The sequence below is a fragment of the Pelophylax lessonae genome, assembly GCF_965119305.1.
Source record: "Pelophylax lessonae genome assembly, chromosome: 13".
Taxonomy (NCBI): domain Eukaryota; kingdom Metazoa; phylum Chordata; class Amphibia; order Anura; family Ranidae; genus Pelophylax; species Pelophylax lessonae.
The window spans coordinates 194166441-194181939 of record NC_138780.1 but is presented as its reverse complement, the minus strand read 5'-3'; the positions used below and the strand labels follow the sequence as shown (position 1 = coordinate 194181939).

Below are 15499 nucleotides of genomic sequence, written 5' to 3'. Positions count from 1 at the left end.
GCCAAAACGCACTGTGGTTTTAGATGCTTGCAATTAGGAATGAATGTGTTTTGGCTGGAGGTGGTCGTGGGAGCGTTCACAGCAATGCAATTTTTCATGTCATTTAACAATTCAAAAGTCACATAAGTCGCACCCCGTTTGCACCAATAGAACCAATCAAATCGTTGCGACCCAAGTCGCTGCGACTTTGAAAAAGGTTCATGCGCTTTCTGCAATTTAATTGCGACTTGGATTGACTTCTGTCCGGTGGGGCTACGTCGCGCTAGACCTGGCGCTGAGCTGAGGTCTGCGCGCGCTCACTGGCCAGACTGGGGTGACCACTGGCTCTAGATCAGAGGTCTTCAAACTATGGCCCTCCAGTTGTTCAGGAACTACAATTCCCATCATGCCCTAGTCATGTCTGTGAATGTCAGAGAATTTCAAGGCCTCATGGGATGTGTAGTTCTGCAACAGCTGGAGGGCCGTAGTTTGAGAATCTCTGCTCTAGATTATCCAGCCCATCACCCAGTCCGGCAGTTGATTGTAGATCTCACAGTAAAAAACCAGGAGAAAAAATTTCTATCTAAAAAGAAAAAATTGCCAGGACCAGAGAAAGGCTCCAGTTTAGTTTGCTTGCGGGCTCTCAGTTTATAAAAAAAAAAAAAAAATTCCACACTGATATTTTTTTCCCAAAAATTTCAATTGCTTTTTTTCTCACAGCTTTCCAGGAAATTTTTTGTATCTCTAGGTGAAGGTGACAGCCCGGAACGCAGACAATGTGCGTTTGGGGCCGTGCACCCACACGGATTTGGGAGCAGCGGTTGTGTCCCAACTGACATGAATGGTACCGCCTGCACAGGGACGCATCCCCCTGCGTGTAAACCCGTCCCTCGCACGGTAGTACGCCCATGTGAATAAGGCCTAACAGTCAGCAGCTCCCAGGTTTGTACATACCCCTTAGGTCGTGGGTGCTCAACCTGTGGCCCTCCAGCTGTTACGGAACTATACATCCCATGAGGCATTGTAAAACTCTGACATTCACAGATATAACTAGGCATGATGGGAATTATAGTTCCTGAACAACTGGAGGGCCATAGTTTGAAGACACCTTACTTAGGTCATGGGTGCTCAACCTGTTGCCCTCCAGCTGTTGCGGAACTACAAATCCCATCATGCCTCTGCCTTTAGGAGTCATGTTTGCAACTATAAGCAGCTTGCAATGCCCCATGGGACTTGTAGTTCTGCAACAGCTAGAGGGTCATGGGTTGAGAACGTTGATTGAGTCGGGCGCAATGCGCAGGGGTGTCCAAACCATGGCCCTCCAGCTGTTCAGGAACTACAATTCCCATGAGGCATTGTAAATCTGACATTCACAGACATGATGGGAATTGTAGTTCCTGAACAGCTGGAGGGCCGTAGTTTGGACATAGAGTGATGTGAACTAGCCCTGTTTTTATTATGGCCTGCCATGGCTTCAGCAACAAGAGTGTGAGGTGGCATAATGGTGCTCACACCACTAAAGCCATGGCAACGGTATAAAAACCCAAACCCAGCCGGATCTGCTTCACCTGCATCAGATCTGGCGTGGACGCCAAACATTTAAATTGGTGGCACGGTTTAACAGCATGAGGTGGGCGGAGCAATGGGATTTCTGACTTCTGACGCTATGAAGGCGGTCACCATCTGATCCGGCTATATGACTTTCATGGATGCTGCCGGTTCTTCAACTGTATTGTGTAGGGGGAAGGTTTTGGCTTCATTCACACTTACTTTACTAACAGACATGGCCAATGATTTGATTCCCGTCAATTCTTTTTTTTAAGAACATTTCTTTACAGAGAAGCCGCCATTTTACATAACAGTCAGAGGCCGAGGCGAGGGCCGCATAGAAAAAAAAAAAAAAAGAGGAGACAACTGACAAGGTACAAAACGGGTTTACAGTAGAAGAAAAGATTTTTGTCATTTCTGCGTAGAAAAGGAACCGTGTTGGAGATCTCATAGTAGGGCAAACGATGTACAGATGTGGTGCAAGTTCTCCGGCTCGAAGGGCTGTCCTCGGGGGCCGGGTGTACAGTTAGGCACAGTGGGGCCCTTGCCTATAGGAGGTGAAGAGGCGGCTTCTCCCTGCAGGTTAGTCGCACCTCTTTTTTTTTCTGTCATTATCAGTAGAAATATTCATATAAGAATTTTTGTTCACACATTATCAGAAGATTCAGACCAGGAAAACGAGGACATGTCCCATTAAAAAACAGTGATTCTGACAAACGGGGGTCACTTAGGGCGCCATTTGCGAGCCAACAGGTTGCAGCAATAAATATCTGTCCCTGGATGTTATATATTATAATTTGACGCTGCCACGCTGAGGCTCTCCAAGGAGGGCAGCCGCCAAGGCGAGGGTCACCAAGGAGGGCCGCCGCCTAGGTGAGGGTCCCCAAGGAGGGCCACCATAGAGGCAAAGTTCCTCAAAGAGGGGCCGCCGCCTAGGGGGAGGTCCCCACCCAAGGAGGGCCGCCGCCAAGGCGAGGGTCCCCAAGGAGGGCCGCCGCCAAGGCGAGGGTCACCAAGGAGGGCCGCCGCCAAGGCGAGGGTCACCAAGGAGGGCCGCCGCCAAGGCGAGGGTCACCAAGGAGGGCCGCCGCCAAGGCGAGGGTCCCCAAGGAGGGCCGCCGCCAAGGCGAGGGTCACCAAGGAGGGCCGCCGCCAAGGCGAGGGTCACCAAGGAGGGCAGCCGCCAAGGCGAGGGTCACCAAGGAGGGCAGCCGCCAAGGCGAGGGTCACCAAGGAGGGCAGCCGCCAAGGCGAGGGTCACCAAGGAGGGCAGCCGCCAAGGCGAGGGTCCCCAAGGAGGGCCGCCGCCAAGGCGAGGGTCCCCAAGGAGGGCCGCCGCCAAGGCGAGGGTCACCAAGGAGGGCAGCCACCAAGGCGAGGGTCACCAAGGAGGGCAGCCGCCAAGGCGAGGGTCACCAAGGAGGGCCGCCGCCATGGCGAGGGTCACCAAGGAGGGCCGCCGCCAAGGCGAGGGTCACCAAGGAAGGCCGCCGCCAAGGCGAGGGTCACCAAGGAGGGCCACCGCGGGCAGGTGAGAGTGCAAAAAAAAGGATTCCCTATAAACCTTAAAAAAGAGATAATAAAATAGGTCTTTCGGCCCATCCCTCCCGGATTTGTAGGTTTCCTTCATCCCGGGTGCAGGGCAGGGGACAAGTCTAAGTGTCAATTAGCTGAAGTCTGCTAATCCGATTGGAGGCTTTGGTGAAGGACTGGTGACGATTGCAGAGCACGGCCAGGCATATGGGTATGATGCAGTAGCCTACGGTGCGGGGGTCGGCCCTGGTGCAGGAATAAAGGAAGAGGAACACCTGGAAGTAGGGAAGCAGGAAGAGGGCGGCCCAGAGCCAGAAGGGCATGGAGAGGAGCCGCGCCTTCAGGGAGTGTGTCCACGAGGCCTCGCCGCCCTCCGGGTGCTGCGGCTTCACCTGGACGTGCTCCAGGGCCAGCCTGTTGTACGTGTCGTTGATCTCAAAGACGTAGTAGAAAGAGGCAGCGCTTGCGAGGAGGTACAGGCCGACTCCAATCCATCCCATCCTCTGTCGAAAGTTCATCATTCTCCATGCTCTGCGTCTGCGGGGACAAAACGCATCAGCGGATTATCATACAGCACTTTACCATTACCCACAATCCCCAAGCCTGAAATTCATAGGCGAATTTATAAATATTTTGGTGTGATCAGCTTTATATAAACATTCTTATCCGTATGTGCAGAGGTCAGGTATTTTAATTAGAGTTGGATCCTTGTGGGCGGGGTTAACACAGTTTCTTAGATGTATTCCAACATTGAGATTTCTCTGCCATAATGCCCGACTGTGTTCTCATCCATCTCTTGTTGGAACCTCTCATAATGGGCACAGCAGAAGTACAGACCCGGGAACTCAATACGGGGATGGTGGGAACCCCTCATAATGAGCACAGCAGGTGTACAGACCCGGGAACTCAGCACAGGGATGGAGGGAACCCCTCATAATGGCCACAGCGGGTGTACAGACCCAGGAACTCAGCACAGGGATGGTGGGAACCCCTCATAATGGGCACAGAAGGTGAACAGACCCCGGAACTCAGCACAGGGATGGTGGGAACCCCTCATAATGGGCACAGCAGGTGTACAGACCAGGAACTCAATACGGGGATGGAGGGAACCCCTAATAGGCACAGCAGGTGTACAGACCTGGGAATCCCTCATAATGGGCACAGCAGGTGTACAGATCCAGGAACTCAGCACAGGGATGGTGGGAACCCCTCATAATGGGCACAGCAGGTGTACAGACCCGGGAACTCAGTACAGGAATGGTGGGAACCCCCCCAGTAAAGTGAAGCGGTCACCTTGACCCATATAGACAAAGTACAGGTCCTCTGTAAGGAAGCTCCTCCCAAATTTGGGTCACAGCTACCCCACCTCAAGCAGATTTAAAACAGAGAAAAGCCTGAGCTCAGCAGCCAGTAACAGGATGCGTCTGTCATCTCTGCGTCTCGTGAGCCATGGGGGTCACATGACTCCGAATGTCACATGGCGTAACGGCTCATCTCGCAAGAAGGAAAGTTTATCCAGATCATCGCAGATCTAATCTCGGCGCCAACAGACATGAGAAACTGAACTGAGATGTGGGGGGATGGGCGGGAGACTGTGACTTCATGAATACTTTGCTTCGGTAAAATTCCTTTTTTGGCATCTTTTGTTTTGTCAGCGTCTGACGGAGAGTCTCACTTCTCTGCCACCACGACATGGTGCCAGGGCCATCGTTATTCTTTCACTGCCATTTTTTGCACACGTGTTTAAAAAAAATTATAATTTTGGGCCTAAAGCCCAAACAAACATGTTTAATTTTTCGGAAAGCAGGCACCCCGGAGAATAAAATGGTGGAAGGTACAATTTTTAATGTCACGCGATATAACGGTTTAACGAGTGCAAAATTTCACTTAAAAAGGAGTACACTAAAGTTAATTTTGGGGAAGATAAACACAATAAATTATCCCATAGAAAAGATGAGGTTGCTCAGAGTAAGCAGATACCAAACATGCCAAGAATTAAAACTTCGTACATCTGGGAAATGGCAACAAACTTCAGTACCTGGTATTATCCATAGGGGGCGCTATAAAAGCCCCTACAGGTGATCAGTTTAGAGCAGGGGTCTCCAGACTTTCTAAAGAGCCAGTTTTCTGTCCTACAGCTTTTAGAGGGGGGCAGAATGTGGTCTGTGGGGGGCGGGAGTGGTGACCCATCGGTGTGTGTGCGCCGGAGTGGAAATGGCTGACCCAGCGTTGAAGTCAGTGGGGTGGGGGGGAAATGGCACCACCATCTTTGATGCCAGCGAGAGGGGGAAGATGTGGGAGGGTGGGAATGGCGCCCCATTATTGGTGGCAACTGGGGAGGGTGTCTGGGGGATGGAACCCCACAATTGGTGGCAGCCGGGGGGGGGGGGGGGGGGTGTAGTGGTGATGGAGGGAAGGTTGGGTTGGGTGCCCCATCGTTGATGCCAGCGGAATTGGGGGAATAGCGCTCCATTGTTGGTCCCAGCAAGGTGGGGTGGGAGGGAATGGCGTGCTATCATTGGTGCCACCGGACTGGGGGGGGGGGGGGGGGGGGTAAATCGCGCTCCATCGTTGATGCCAATGGGATGGAAAGGGGGGGTGGCACCCCATCATTGGTGCCAGCGCGGTGGAAAGGGGGGAATGGCAGCCCATCGTTGATGCCAGCGGGGTGGGGTATGGCACATCATAGTCAGTGCTAGCAGGGTGGGGAATGGCACACCATCGTCTGTGCCAGCGGGGCGGGGAGGAGGAGGAAATGGCACATCATCGTCGGTGGCAGCGGAGCGGGGAGGAGGGAATGGCACACCATCGTCGGTGCCAGCGGGGTGGGGAATGGCACACCATCGTCTGTGCCAGCGGGGTGGGGAATGGCACACCATCGTCTGTGCCAGCGGGGTGGGGAATGGCACACCATCGTCTGTGCCAGCGGGGTGGGGAATGGCACACCATCGTCTGTGCCAGCGGGGCGGGGAGGAGGAGGGAATGGCACACCATCGTCGGTGCCGGCGAAGTGGGGGGGGGCACACCATCGTCTGTGCCAGCGAAGAGGGGTGGAGGGGAATGACACCCCATCGTCTGTGCCATCGGTGAGAAAGGGGGCGTGGCACCCCATCGGTGCCAGCAGGGTGGAAGGGGCGCCCCATCATTGGTGCCAGCGGGGGGGGAATGGCATCCCATCGTTGGTGCGAGCGGGGTGGGGGGAGACATCATTGATCGTTGGGGAATGTCCTAAAGACCAGATAAAGGCCAGCAAAGGGCCACATTTGGAGGCCCCTGGTTTAGAGTTTACTTTGAATAATGAGCCTAGCCCCTGTATGACGCATTTATTGGTGACAGGGTCTCTTTAATGAGACCTCAGGGGGTCTAAAAAGACGTCTCATCTGACCTCCAATGAAGCTACTGATGAATGAATCGCGCTTGATTAGCTTCCTGGGGACAGTGAGGTTTCACAATGTTGTTTCTGGGTCACTGGTAGGAAGGGGAGATCAGCGAATGAAGGTTTGCAGATCTCCCTCCCCTCTAACCGGCAGCACCCTCCATTCCGCCCCCGGGGTCCACTGATGGACATGTGGAGCCCAGCAAATATGGGGGAGGGCACACACGGGCAACATGGATGTGGGGGAGGTGATCGGGCTGCTGTACTGGGTACGGCGGTGGCGGTAAAACGGTTAAAGAGACCCTGTCACCATGTGAATGCAGAGCACAATGACAGCGTCTCCACCCCTCCCCCTCCCACCCTACACTCACCTTCTCAGCACTTGCTCCTTCCTCCTCCGGATCGTGCCAGGGGGAGCGGTGATGTCACTCGCTCAATCACGTGACACTGCTGGAGGCTAGTGATTGGCTGCCACGTGTGAGAACTGACACAGGAGAGAACGGTCACACACCGGGCGCCGTCTGCAACGCAGGAAGGAACAGCGAGGGAACGCTGCGACAATATCCCGACTCCTGGTAAGGTGACGCCGTCTCTTTAAAAGAGATCCTCTACTTTACCTGTTCAGAGCCAAACAACAGAACTCCTCCCCCGCCAGCACACTGAAGAGACGGTCCCTGCTCTCCGCCGGGGATAACTGATACAAATGGGGCCACACCGGGCCCTCAGGAGGTCGCTGATCTCTCTGTGGAAGCAGCGATCCCTCTGCAGAGGTCCAACAACACCCCCTGATGAATGGAATCCACAGCTCTCCTATCAGCAAACCTCGGGTCCCCTACTGATAGGAGAGCTGTGGATCCCATTCATCGGGGGGTGTTGTTGGACCTCTGCAGAGAGATCGCTGCTTCCACAGAGATCAGTGACCTCCTGAGGGCCCGGTGTGGCCCCGTCTGTATTCGTGACCGCCTGGTGTGGCCTCATTTGTACTAGTAGTCTACAGAGAACCCTGGGGAAGGGGGTGACCTCCTCGCCGGGAGCGCTGTGACCCCCCTCATCTGGAGTGTGGTGACCTCCTGGGGGGGGGGGGGGTTCCGTCTGGAGGGTGGTGACCTCCTGGGTGGGGGGAGCCTGTCTGGAGCGCTGTGACCCCCCTCGTCTGGAGCGGTGACCTCCTGGGGGGGGGGGGGGCCCGTCTGGAGGGCGGTGACCTCCTGGGGGGGGGGGGGAGGGGGCCCGTCTGGAGGGCGGTGACCTCCTGGGGGGGGGGGAGGGGGCCCGTCTGGAGGGCGGCGACCTCCTGGGGGGGAGGGAGGGGGCCCGTCTGGAGGGCGGCGACCTCCTGGGGGGGAGGGAGGGGGCCCGTCTGGAGGGCGGCGACCTCCTGGGGGGGAGGGAGGGGGCCCGTCTGGAGGGCGGCGACCTCCTGGGGGGGAGGGAGGGGGCCCGTCTGGAGGGCAGCGACCTCCTGGGGGGGGGGGGGGAGGGGGCCCGTCTGGAGGGCGGTGACCTCCTGGGGGGGGGGGGAGGGGGCCCGTCTGGAGGGCGGCGACCTCCTGGGGGGGAGGGAGGGGCCCCGTCTGGAGGGCAGCGACCTCCTGGGGGGGGGGGGGGAGGGAGGGGGCCCGTCTGGAGGGCGGCGACCTCCTGGGGGAGAGGGAGGGGCCCCGTCTGGAGGGCGGTGACCCCGTCTGAAACTGTAATTTTCTGGGGGGGCATATGGAGCGCGGTGACCTCCTGGGGGGGCCCCCATCTGTATCGGTCCCCCCCTGGGGGCCCAGCATAGCCCCCTCTGCATTGGCGACCTCCTGGGGGCCCGGCGTGGCCCCGTCTGACCCCCCCTCTTCACACCCCATACAATCTGATTGTACAATCACCTCCAGATCTTCCAACCAATGATATGAAAGCGATGGGCAGCCCATGGATTGGGGGGGGGGGTCACTCTCTACAGAAGATCGTACAATCTGATTGCATTATGTGTGGGGGGGGGGGAGCTAAAACCTGATTGGATTCCATATGTCACCTCCAACCACCCCTCCCCCTCTGCACACAGCCGCCTTCCCCCATTACCTGTCTCTCCCGCTCTCCGTCTCCCTCAGCCGGTGTCTCCGCTCTCACCTCCCGCACTTCCCTCTCATCTCTGCCCTCATGGGAGCTTCCCAACCCGGGACCGGAAGTGACCGACCCGCACCCACCATCTTTACTGCGGGCGGAAGAACTTCCAACTCTCTCTGGGCGGAGCCCAGATTAGGGGGTGGGAGCGGACAGAGGCGGCCACGCCTCCCTGCGCCCTTCACCAAAATGGCGTCCGCTGTTTAAGATATGGACAGTAAAGCAGAAGTCAGGGCGCGACTGCGGCCTCTTCTGTGGTGGAGATGAGAAACTTCCGCGGTCTCTGTGAGGGGTTTTGTATGAGATTGAAGCTGATGGACATTATTAAGTAATGACCCCCCCCCCCAACCTGTATGAGGAAATCCTGTCATCACTGGGGGGGCTGCGCACTTCTGATTGGCCGAGAAATGTCACATGATCCTCCAAAACCGGAAGTTACAGGCATTTCCTTCAACATAAGGTGGGGGCGGGGACTAACTATTACAGTGTCATTGTGCTGGAGAACAGAGCTCCCTCTACTGGTGACTCTACCAATCTACAGAGCTCCCTCTACTGGTGACTCTACCAATATACAGAGCTCCCTCTACTGGTGACTCTACCAATATACAGAGCTCCCTCTACTGGTGACTCTACCAATCTACAGAGCTCCCTCTACTGGTTACTCTACCAATATACAGAGCTCCCTCTACTGGTTACTCTACCAATATACAGAGCTCCCTCTACTGGTGACTCTACCAATATACAGAGCTCCCTCTACTGGTGACTCTTCCAATATACAGAGCTCCCCCTACTGGTGACTCTACCAATATACAGAGCTCCCCCTACTGGTGACTCTACCAATATACAGAGCTCCCCCTACTGGTGACTCTACCAATATACAGAGCTCTCTCTACTGGTGACTCTACCAATCTACAGAGCTCCCCTTACTGGTGACTCTACCAATCTACAGAGCTCCCCTTACTGGTGACTCTACCAATATACAGAGCTCCCCCTACTGGTTACTCTACCAATATACAGAGCTCCCTCTACTGGTGACTCTACCACACTACAGAGCTCCCCCTACTGCTGACTCTACCAATATACAGAGCTCCCTCTACTGGTGACTCTACCAATCTACAGAGCTCCCCCTACTGGTGACTCTACCAATATACAGAGCTCCCCTACTGGTGACTCTACCAATATACAGAGCTCCCTCTACTGGTGACTCTACCAATATACAGAGCTCCCTCTACTGGTGACTCTACCAATATACAGAGCTCCCTCTACTGGTGACTCTACTAATCTACAGAGCTCCCTCTACTGGTGACTCTACCAATATACAGAGCTCCCCCTACTGGTGACTCTACCAATCTACAGAGCTCCCTCTACTAGTGACTCTACCAATATACAGAGCTCCCCCTACTGGTGACTCTACCAATATACAGAGCTTCCCCTACTGGTGATTCTACCACACTACAGAGCTCCCTCTACTGGTGACTCTACCAATCTACAGAGTTCCCTCTACTGGTGACTCTACCAATCTACAGAGCTCCCTCTACTGGTGACTCTACCAATATACAGAGCTCCCCCTACTGGTGACTCTACCAATCTACAGAGCTCCCTCTACTGGTGACTCTACCAATATACAGAGCTCCCCCTACTGGTGACTCTACCAATACACAGAGCTTCCCCTACTGGTGACTCTACCAATATACAGAGCTCCCTCTAGTGATAAATCTGCAAATCTCTTTTTTTTTTTTACTACATTAGTACAAATATGGAGGAGCAAAATTTTAGAAAGGTGAAAACAGTTGGAGAAATGCCAATAAGTGGCCGATGAAAATACCTTCTACTGATGTATGGTCTGTTTTTGGGTATTCTATATTCGTTACAAGCATTCTTTGATCTGGTCAGTTAAGTAGCAGAGGGAGTTGGTAATCAGTTTCAGCTGCTTTGGTGTAAATGAAATTAACAGGTGCACTAGATGGGCAACAATGAGTCGACCTCTAAAACAGGAATGGTTTTATAGGTGGAGGCCACTGACATTTTTTCCCCTACTCATCTATTCTGACTGTTTTTCACTAGTTTTGCATTTGGCTAGGGTCACTGTCACTACTGGTAGCATGAGGAGATACCTGGAACCTATAGAGGTTTCCAACCCCTCCAGGATGTCACATCAATACGTGCCATTGCCAGAAGGTTTGCCGTGTCTCCCAGCACAGTCTCAAGAACATGGAGGAGATTCCAGGAGACTCTAGGAGAGCTGGACAGGACCATAGAAGGTCCTTAACCCATCAGCAGGACCGGTATCTGCTCCTTTGTGCAAGGAGGAACAGGATGAGCACTGCCAGAGCCCTACAAAATGACCTCCAGCAGGACACTGGTGTGAATGTCTCTGACCAAACAATCCGAAACAGACTTCATGAGGGTGACCTGAGGGCCCAACGTCCTCTAGTGGGTTCTGTGCTCACTGCCAGGCACTGTGATGCTCAAGTAGCATTTGCCATTGAGCACCAGAATTGTCAGCTCCACCACTGGCGTCCTGTGCTTTTCACAGATGAGAGCAGGTTCACCCTGAGCACATGTGACAGAGTCTGGAGAAGCCGTGGAGAACGTTATGCTGCCTGTAACATCGTTCAGTATGACCGGTTTGGTGGTGGGTCAGTGATGGTCTGGGGAGGCATATCCATAGGGGGACACACAGACCTCTACAGGCTGGACAATGGCACCCTGACTGCCATTAGGTATCGGGATGAAATCTTCAGACCCATTGTCAGATCCTACGCTGGTGCAGTGGGTCCTGGGTTCCTCCTGGTGTAGGACAATGCCCGGCCTCATGTGGTGAGACTATGCAGCCAGTTCCTGGAGGATGAAGGAGTTGATACCATTGAATGTCCCCAACTCTCGCCTGACCTAAATTCAATAGAACACCTCTGGGACATTATGTTTCGATCCATCCGATGCCGCCAGGTTGCACCTCAGTCTGTTCAGGAGCTCAGTGATGCCCTGGTCCAGATCTGGGAGGAAATACCCCAGGACACCATCCGTCGTCTCATTAGGAGCATGCCCTGACATTGTCAGGCATGCATACCAAGTACATGGGGGCCATACAAACTACTGAGGACCATTCTGAGTTGCTGCAATAAAATTTTGGCAAAATGGACGAGCCTGCTGCATCATTTTTTCACTTTCATTTTCGGGGTGTCTGAATTCAGCCCTCTGTAGGGTGATAATATTAATTTCCATCAAATCATGTAACATCCTTTCCTTCCTAACACATTGCCCAGTCCATACCAGTATAACTTCTAACACATTATCCAGTCCATAACAGTATAGATCCTAACACATTACCCAGTCCATACCAGTATAGATCCTAACACATTACCCAGTCCATACCAGTATAGATCCTAACACATTACCCAGTCCTTACCAGTATAGATATTAACACATTACCCAGTCCATACCAGTATAGATCCTAACACATTACCCAGTCCATAACAGTATAGATCCTAACACATTACCCAGTCCTTACCAGTATAGATATTAACACATTACCCAGTCCATACCAGTATAGATCCTAACACATTACCCAGTCCATACCAGTATAGATCCTAACACATTACCCAGTCCATAACAGTATAGATCCCAACACATTACCCAGTCCATACCAGTATAGATCCTAACACATTACCCAGTCCATACCAGTATAGATCCTAACACATTACCCAGTCCTTACCAGTATAGATATTAACACATTACCCAGTCCATACCAGTATAGATCCTAACACATTACCCAGTCCATAACAGTATAGATCCTAACACATTACCCAGTCCTTACCAGTATAGATATTAACACATTACCCAGTCCATACCAGTATAGATCCTAACACATTACCCAGTCCATACCAGTATAGATCTTAACACATTACCCAGTCCTTACCAGTATAGATATTAACACATTACCCAGTCCATACCAGTATAGATCCTAACACATTACCCAGTCCATAACAGTATAGATCCTAACACATTACCCAGTCCATACCAGTATAGATCTTAACACATTACCCAGTCCATACCAGTATTTATCCTAACACATTACCCAGTCCTTACCAGTATAGATCCTAACACATTACCCAGTCCTTACCAGTATAGATCCTAACACATTACCCAGTCCATACCAGTATAGATCCTAACACATTACCCAGTCCATACCAGTATAGATCTTAACACATTACCCAGTCCATACCAGTATAGATCTTAACACATTACCCAGTCCATACCAGTATTGATCCTAACACATTACCCAGTCCTTACCAGTATAGATCCTAACACATTACCCAGTCCTTACCAGTATAGATCTTAACACATTACCCAGTCCATACCAGTATAGATCCTAACACATTACCCAGTCCATACCAGTATAGATCCCAACACATTACCCAGTCCATACCAGTATAGATCCTAACACATTACCCAGTCCATACCAGTATAGATCTTAACACATTACCCAGTCCATACCAGTATAGATCTTAACACATTACCCAGTCCATACCAGTATAGATTCTAACACATTACCCAGTCCATACCAGTATAGATCCTAACACATTATCCAGTCCATACCAGTATTGATCCTAACACATTACTGCGTGTTCCCGCATCGCATCCGTAGCACAGGCAGTTCACGCTGCCATATGCGAATTGCTGGGAGTGTCAATTCAAAGTTAAAGACACCCCCCAGATCAGATCGCATATTGCAGTGCGATCTGACAGTTCACACATGAATCGGATTGCACTGGTGTGAACCACCATGCGATCCGATTCTGCTGTGGACAAAAAAAAGGGTCCTGTGCGAGTTCAATGTGATTCAGATGTGAATTCAGCCATACAAACTGTATGGCGGAATTCGCATCGCACAGACATCGCATGTCGCTCTTTTTTTGTTTATAGCGCAAAAAGTAAAAATTGCACAGGTGATCAAATACCACCAAAAAAAAGCTCTATTTGTGGGAAAAATAGGATGTAAATTTAATTTGGGTACAGCGTTGCACAACCGCGCAATTGTCCGTTAAAGTAATGCAGTGCCGAATCGCAAAATATAGCCTGGTCAGGAATGGGGTAAAACCTTCCGGTCATAAAGCAGTTAAAAATACGCTCATTGAGAATTTTTTTGTCAAAGACATGTAGCTAAATACTTTTTGGCCTAAATATATGACAAAAATTGAATATATTGGATATTTTTTAACTGTCAAAGTAGAAAAATATTGTTATTTTTTCAAAATTGTCGCTTTTTTTAATTAATATCGCAAAAAATGAAAAGCGCAGAGGTGATCAAATACCACCAAAAGAAAGCTCTGTTTGTGGGAAAAAAAGGATGTAAATTTCGTTTGGGTACGGCGTTGCATGACCGCGCAATTGTCAGTTAAATTCGCACAGTGCCGAATCGCAAAAAGTGGCCTGGACGCAAGACAGCAAAATCCTCCGGTGGTAAAGTGGTTAATTGACACCCCCTGCGTATCGCATATGGCAGTGTGAACTGCCAGGGGTGCGGATGCGATGCGGGAACATGCAGTATATTCGCAGCGTTCCCGCATCGCACAAATGTGAAGCGGGACTACTGAGATCAGATGTCTAAACTTAATAGCAGAAATAACCACCTTAACACCCCCCTCCCCCTAGATCAGTGATGGCGAACCTTGGCACCCCAGAAGTTTTGGAACTACATTTCCCATGATGCTCATGCACTCTGCAGTGTAGTTGAGCATCATGGGAAATGTAGTTCCAAAACATCTGGGGTGCCAAGGTTCGCCATCACTGCCCTAGATTCTTGGATAGCTTCTAAACCAGGATCAATAGCAAAATATAGATATTGTATGTAGGAAACATTTTAAATGACAATTCTATGAGTCGCACGCACCTTCCAATCCTTTCTTGCTTCCTCCTCCTCGGTTCACTCACTGCACTGACATTCCCTCCCTCCACAGCATGGACTCCACTCCACTCCACTCCACTCCATAGACTCCTCCACGCTTCCTCTCGGCTGCCTGTTCTCCCCGCTGAGCAGCCTCTGCAATCACTGACAGTGACACTCCCAGTGACCAGTCCCAGGCTCCAACAGATAAGATATCACAGTCTCCGCAGCCAGGGAAGCCATCAGAAATGTTGGGGCCCCTTACACAGCTTTAGACCTGGGCCCCTCCGGGCCTGACAACCAACATTCCCCAGGGCCGTCTCGCCACTCCGCCCACTAGCCATCCTACCGAGTCCTACTTTTGTTTGAACATTCTTACATCTTAATATATGTAAATTAATCCACTCCAGCAAGGAGACATCTCCATATATTCAGCAAAGAGACAGCCCAATCCTGCAAAAAGAAATTCCAATCGAGCAAAGAGACACCCCAATCCAGTAAGAGACATCCCTTCGGCTGCATTGGCTTACTCTGTGGCCATCCTGTTTTAGCAATTGGTAGTTACTACAGCAGCAACAACTCAATCTCGTTGGTTGGGCCTGGTCCCCAGGCCCCTCGGGATGCCTGGGCCCCCTACATGTGCATGGGATACCCCCCCTGATGGCTGCTCTGTCCGCAGCACAGGAGAAGAAGATGGATCTACATTTACACACTGTAGGAGCGGAGGGAGACGATCACATCACATCTGAAGGGAGGAGGGAGGGGGGTGAGCGAGTGAGAGAGGATCTGACAGTCTGACAGAGACATGATCAGACTGAAATACAAACAAACTCAGCGGCGGACCCAGCTGCAAGGAGTGTCCACGGACACTTGCCGATCACTGTCAGTAATGGTACAAAGACCAGAGCGGCTGTACAGCACAGGGGAGAGGGAGAGACTAAGAAGGGGAAACCAGCGGCCAGGCGCCCTAGGCGGCAGTGCGCCCTAGGCGACTGCCTAACTTGCCTAGTGGTAGCGCCGGCCCTGTACTTCACTATCTGTAGTCTGACCACTAGGGGCACTGTATAATG

General features: G+C 52.0%; 1 protein-coding gene across 2 annotated transcripts; it reads right to left on the bottom strand.

Moving 5' to 3' along the window:
• Window positions 1-3134: 3134 nt before the first annotated feature.
• Window positions 3135-8651, bottom strand: LYSET (lysosomal enzyme trafficking factor). Of its 2 annotated transcripts, none has more exons than XM_082242501.1 (2): window positions 8501-8651; window positions 3135-3597 (listed from the first exon to the last, which is right to left on the bottom strand). In XM_082242501.1, the coding sequence occupies exon 2, from the start codon at window positions 3579-3581 to the stop codon at window positions 3183-3185; it is 399 nt and encodes a 132-aa protein (XP_082098627.1). In that variant the 5' UTR covers window positions 3582-3597; window positions 8501-8651; the 3' UTR covers window positions 3135-3182. The 2 variants fall into 2 exon arrangements, with proteins under 2 accessions (XP_082098627.1, XP_082098628.1); XM_082242502.1 differs by having other exon boundaries at window positions 3135-3591; window positions 8501-8649.
• Window positions 8652-15499: the final 6848 nt, after the last annotated feature.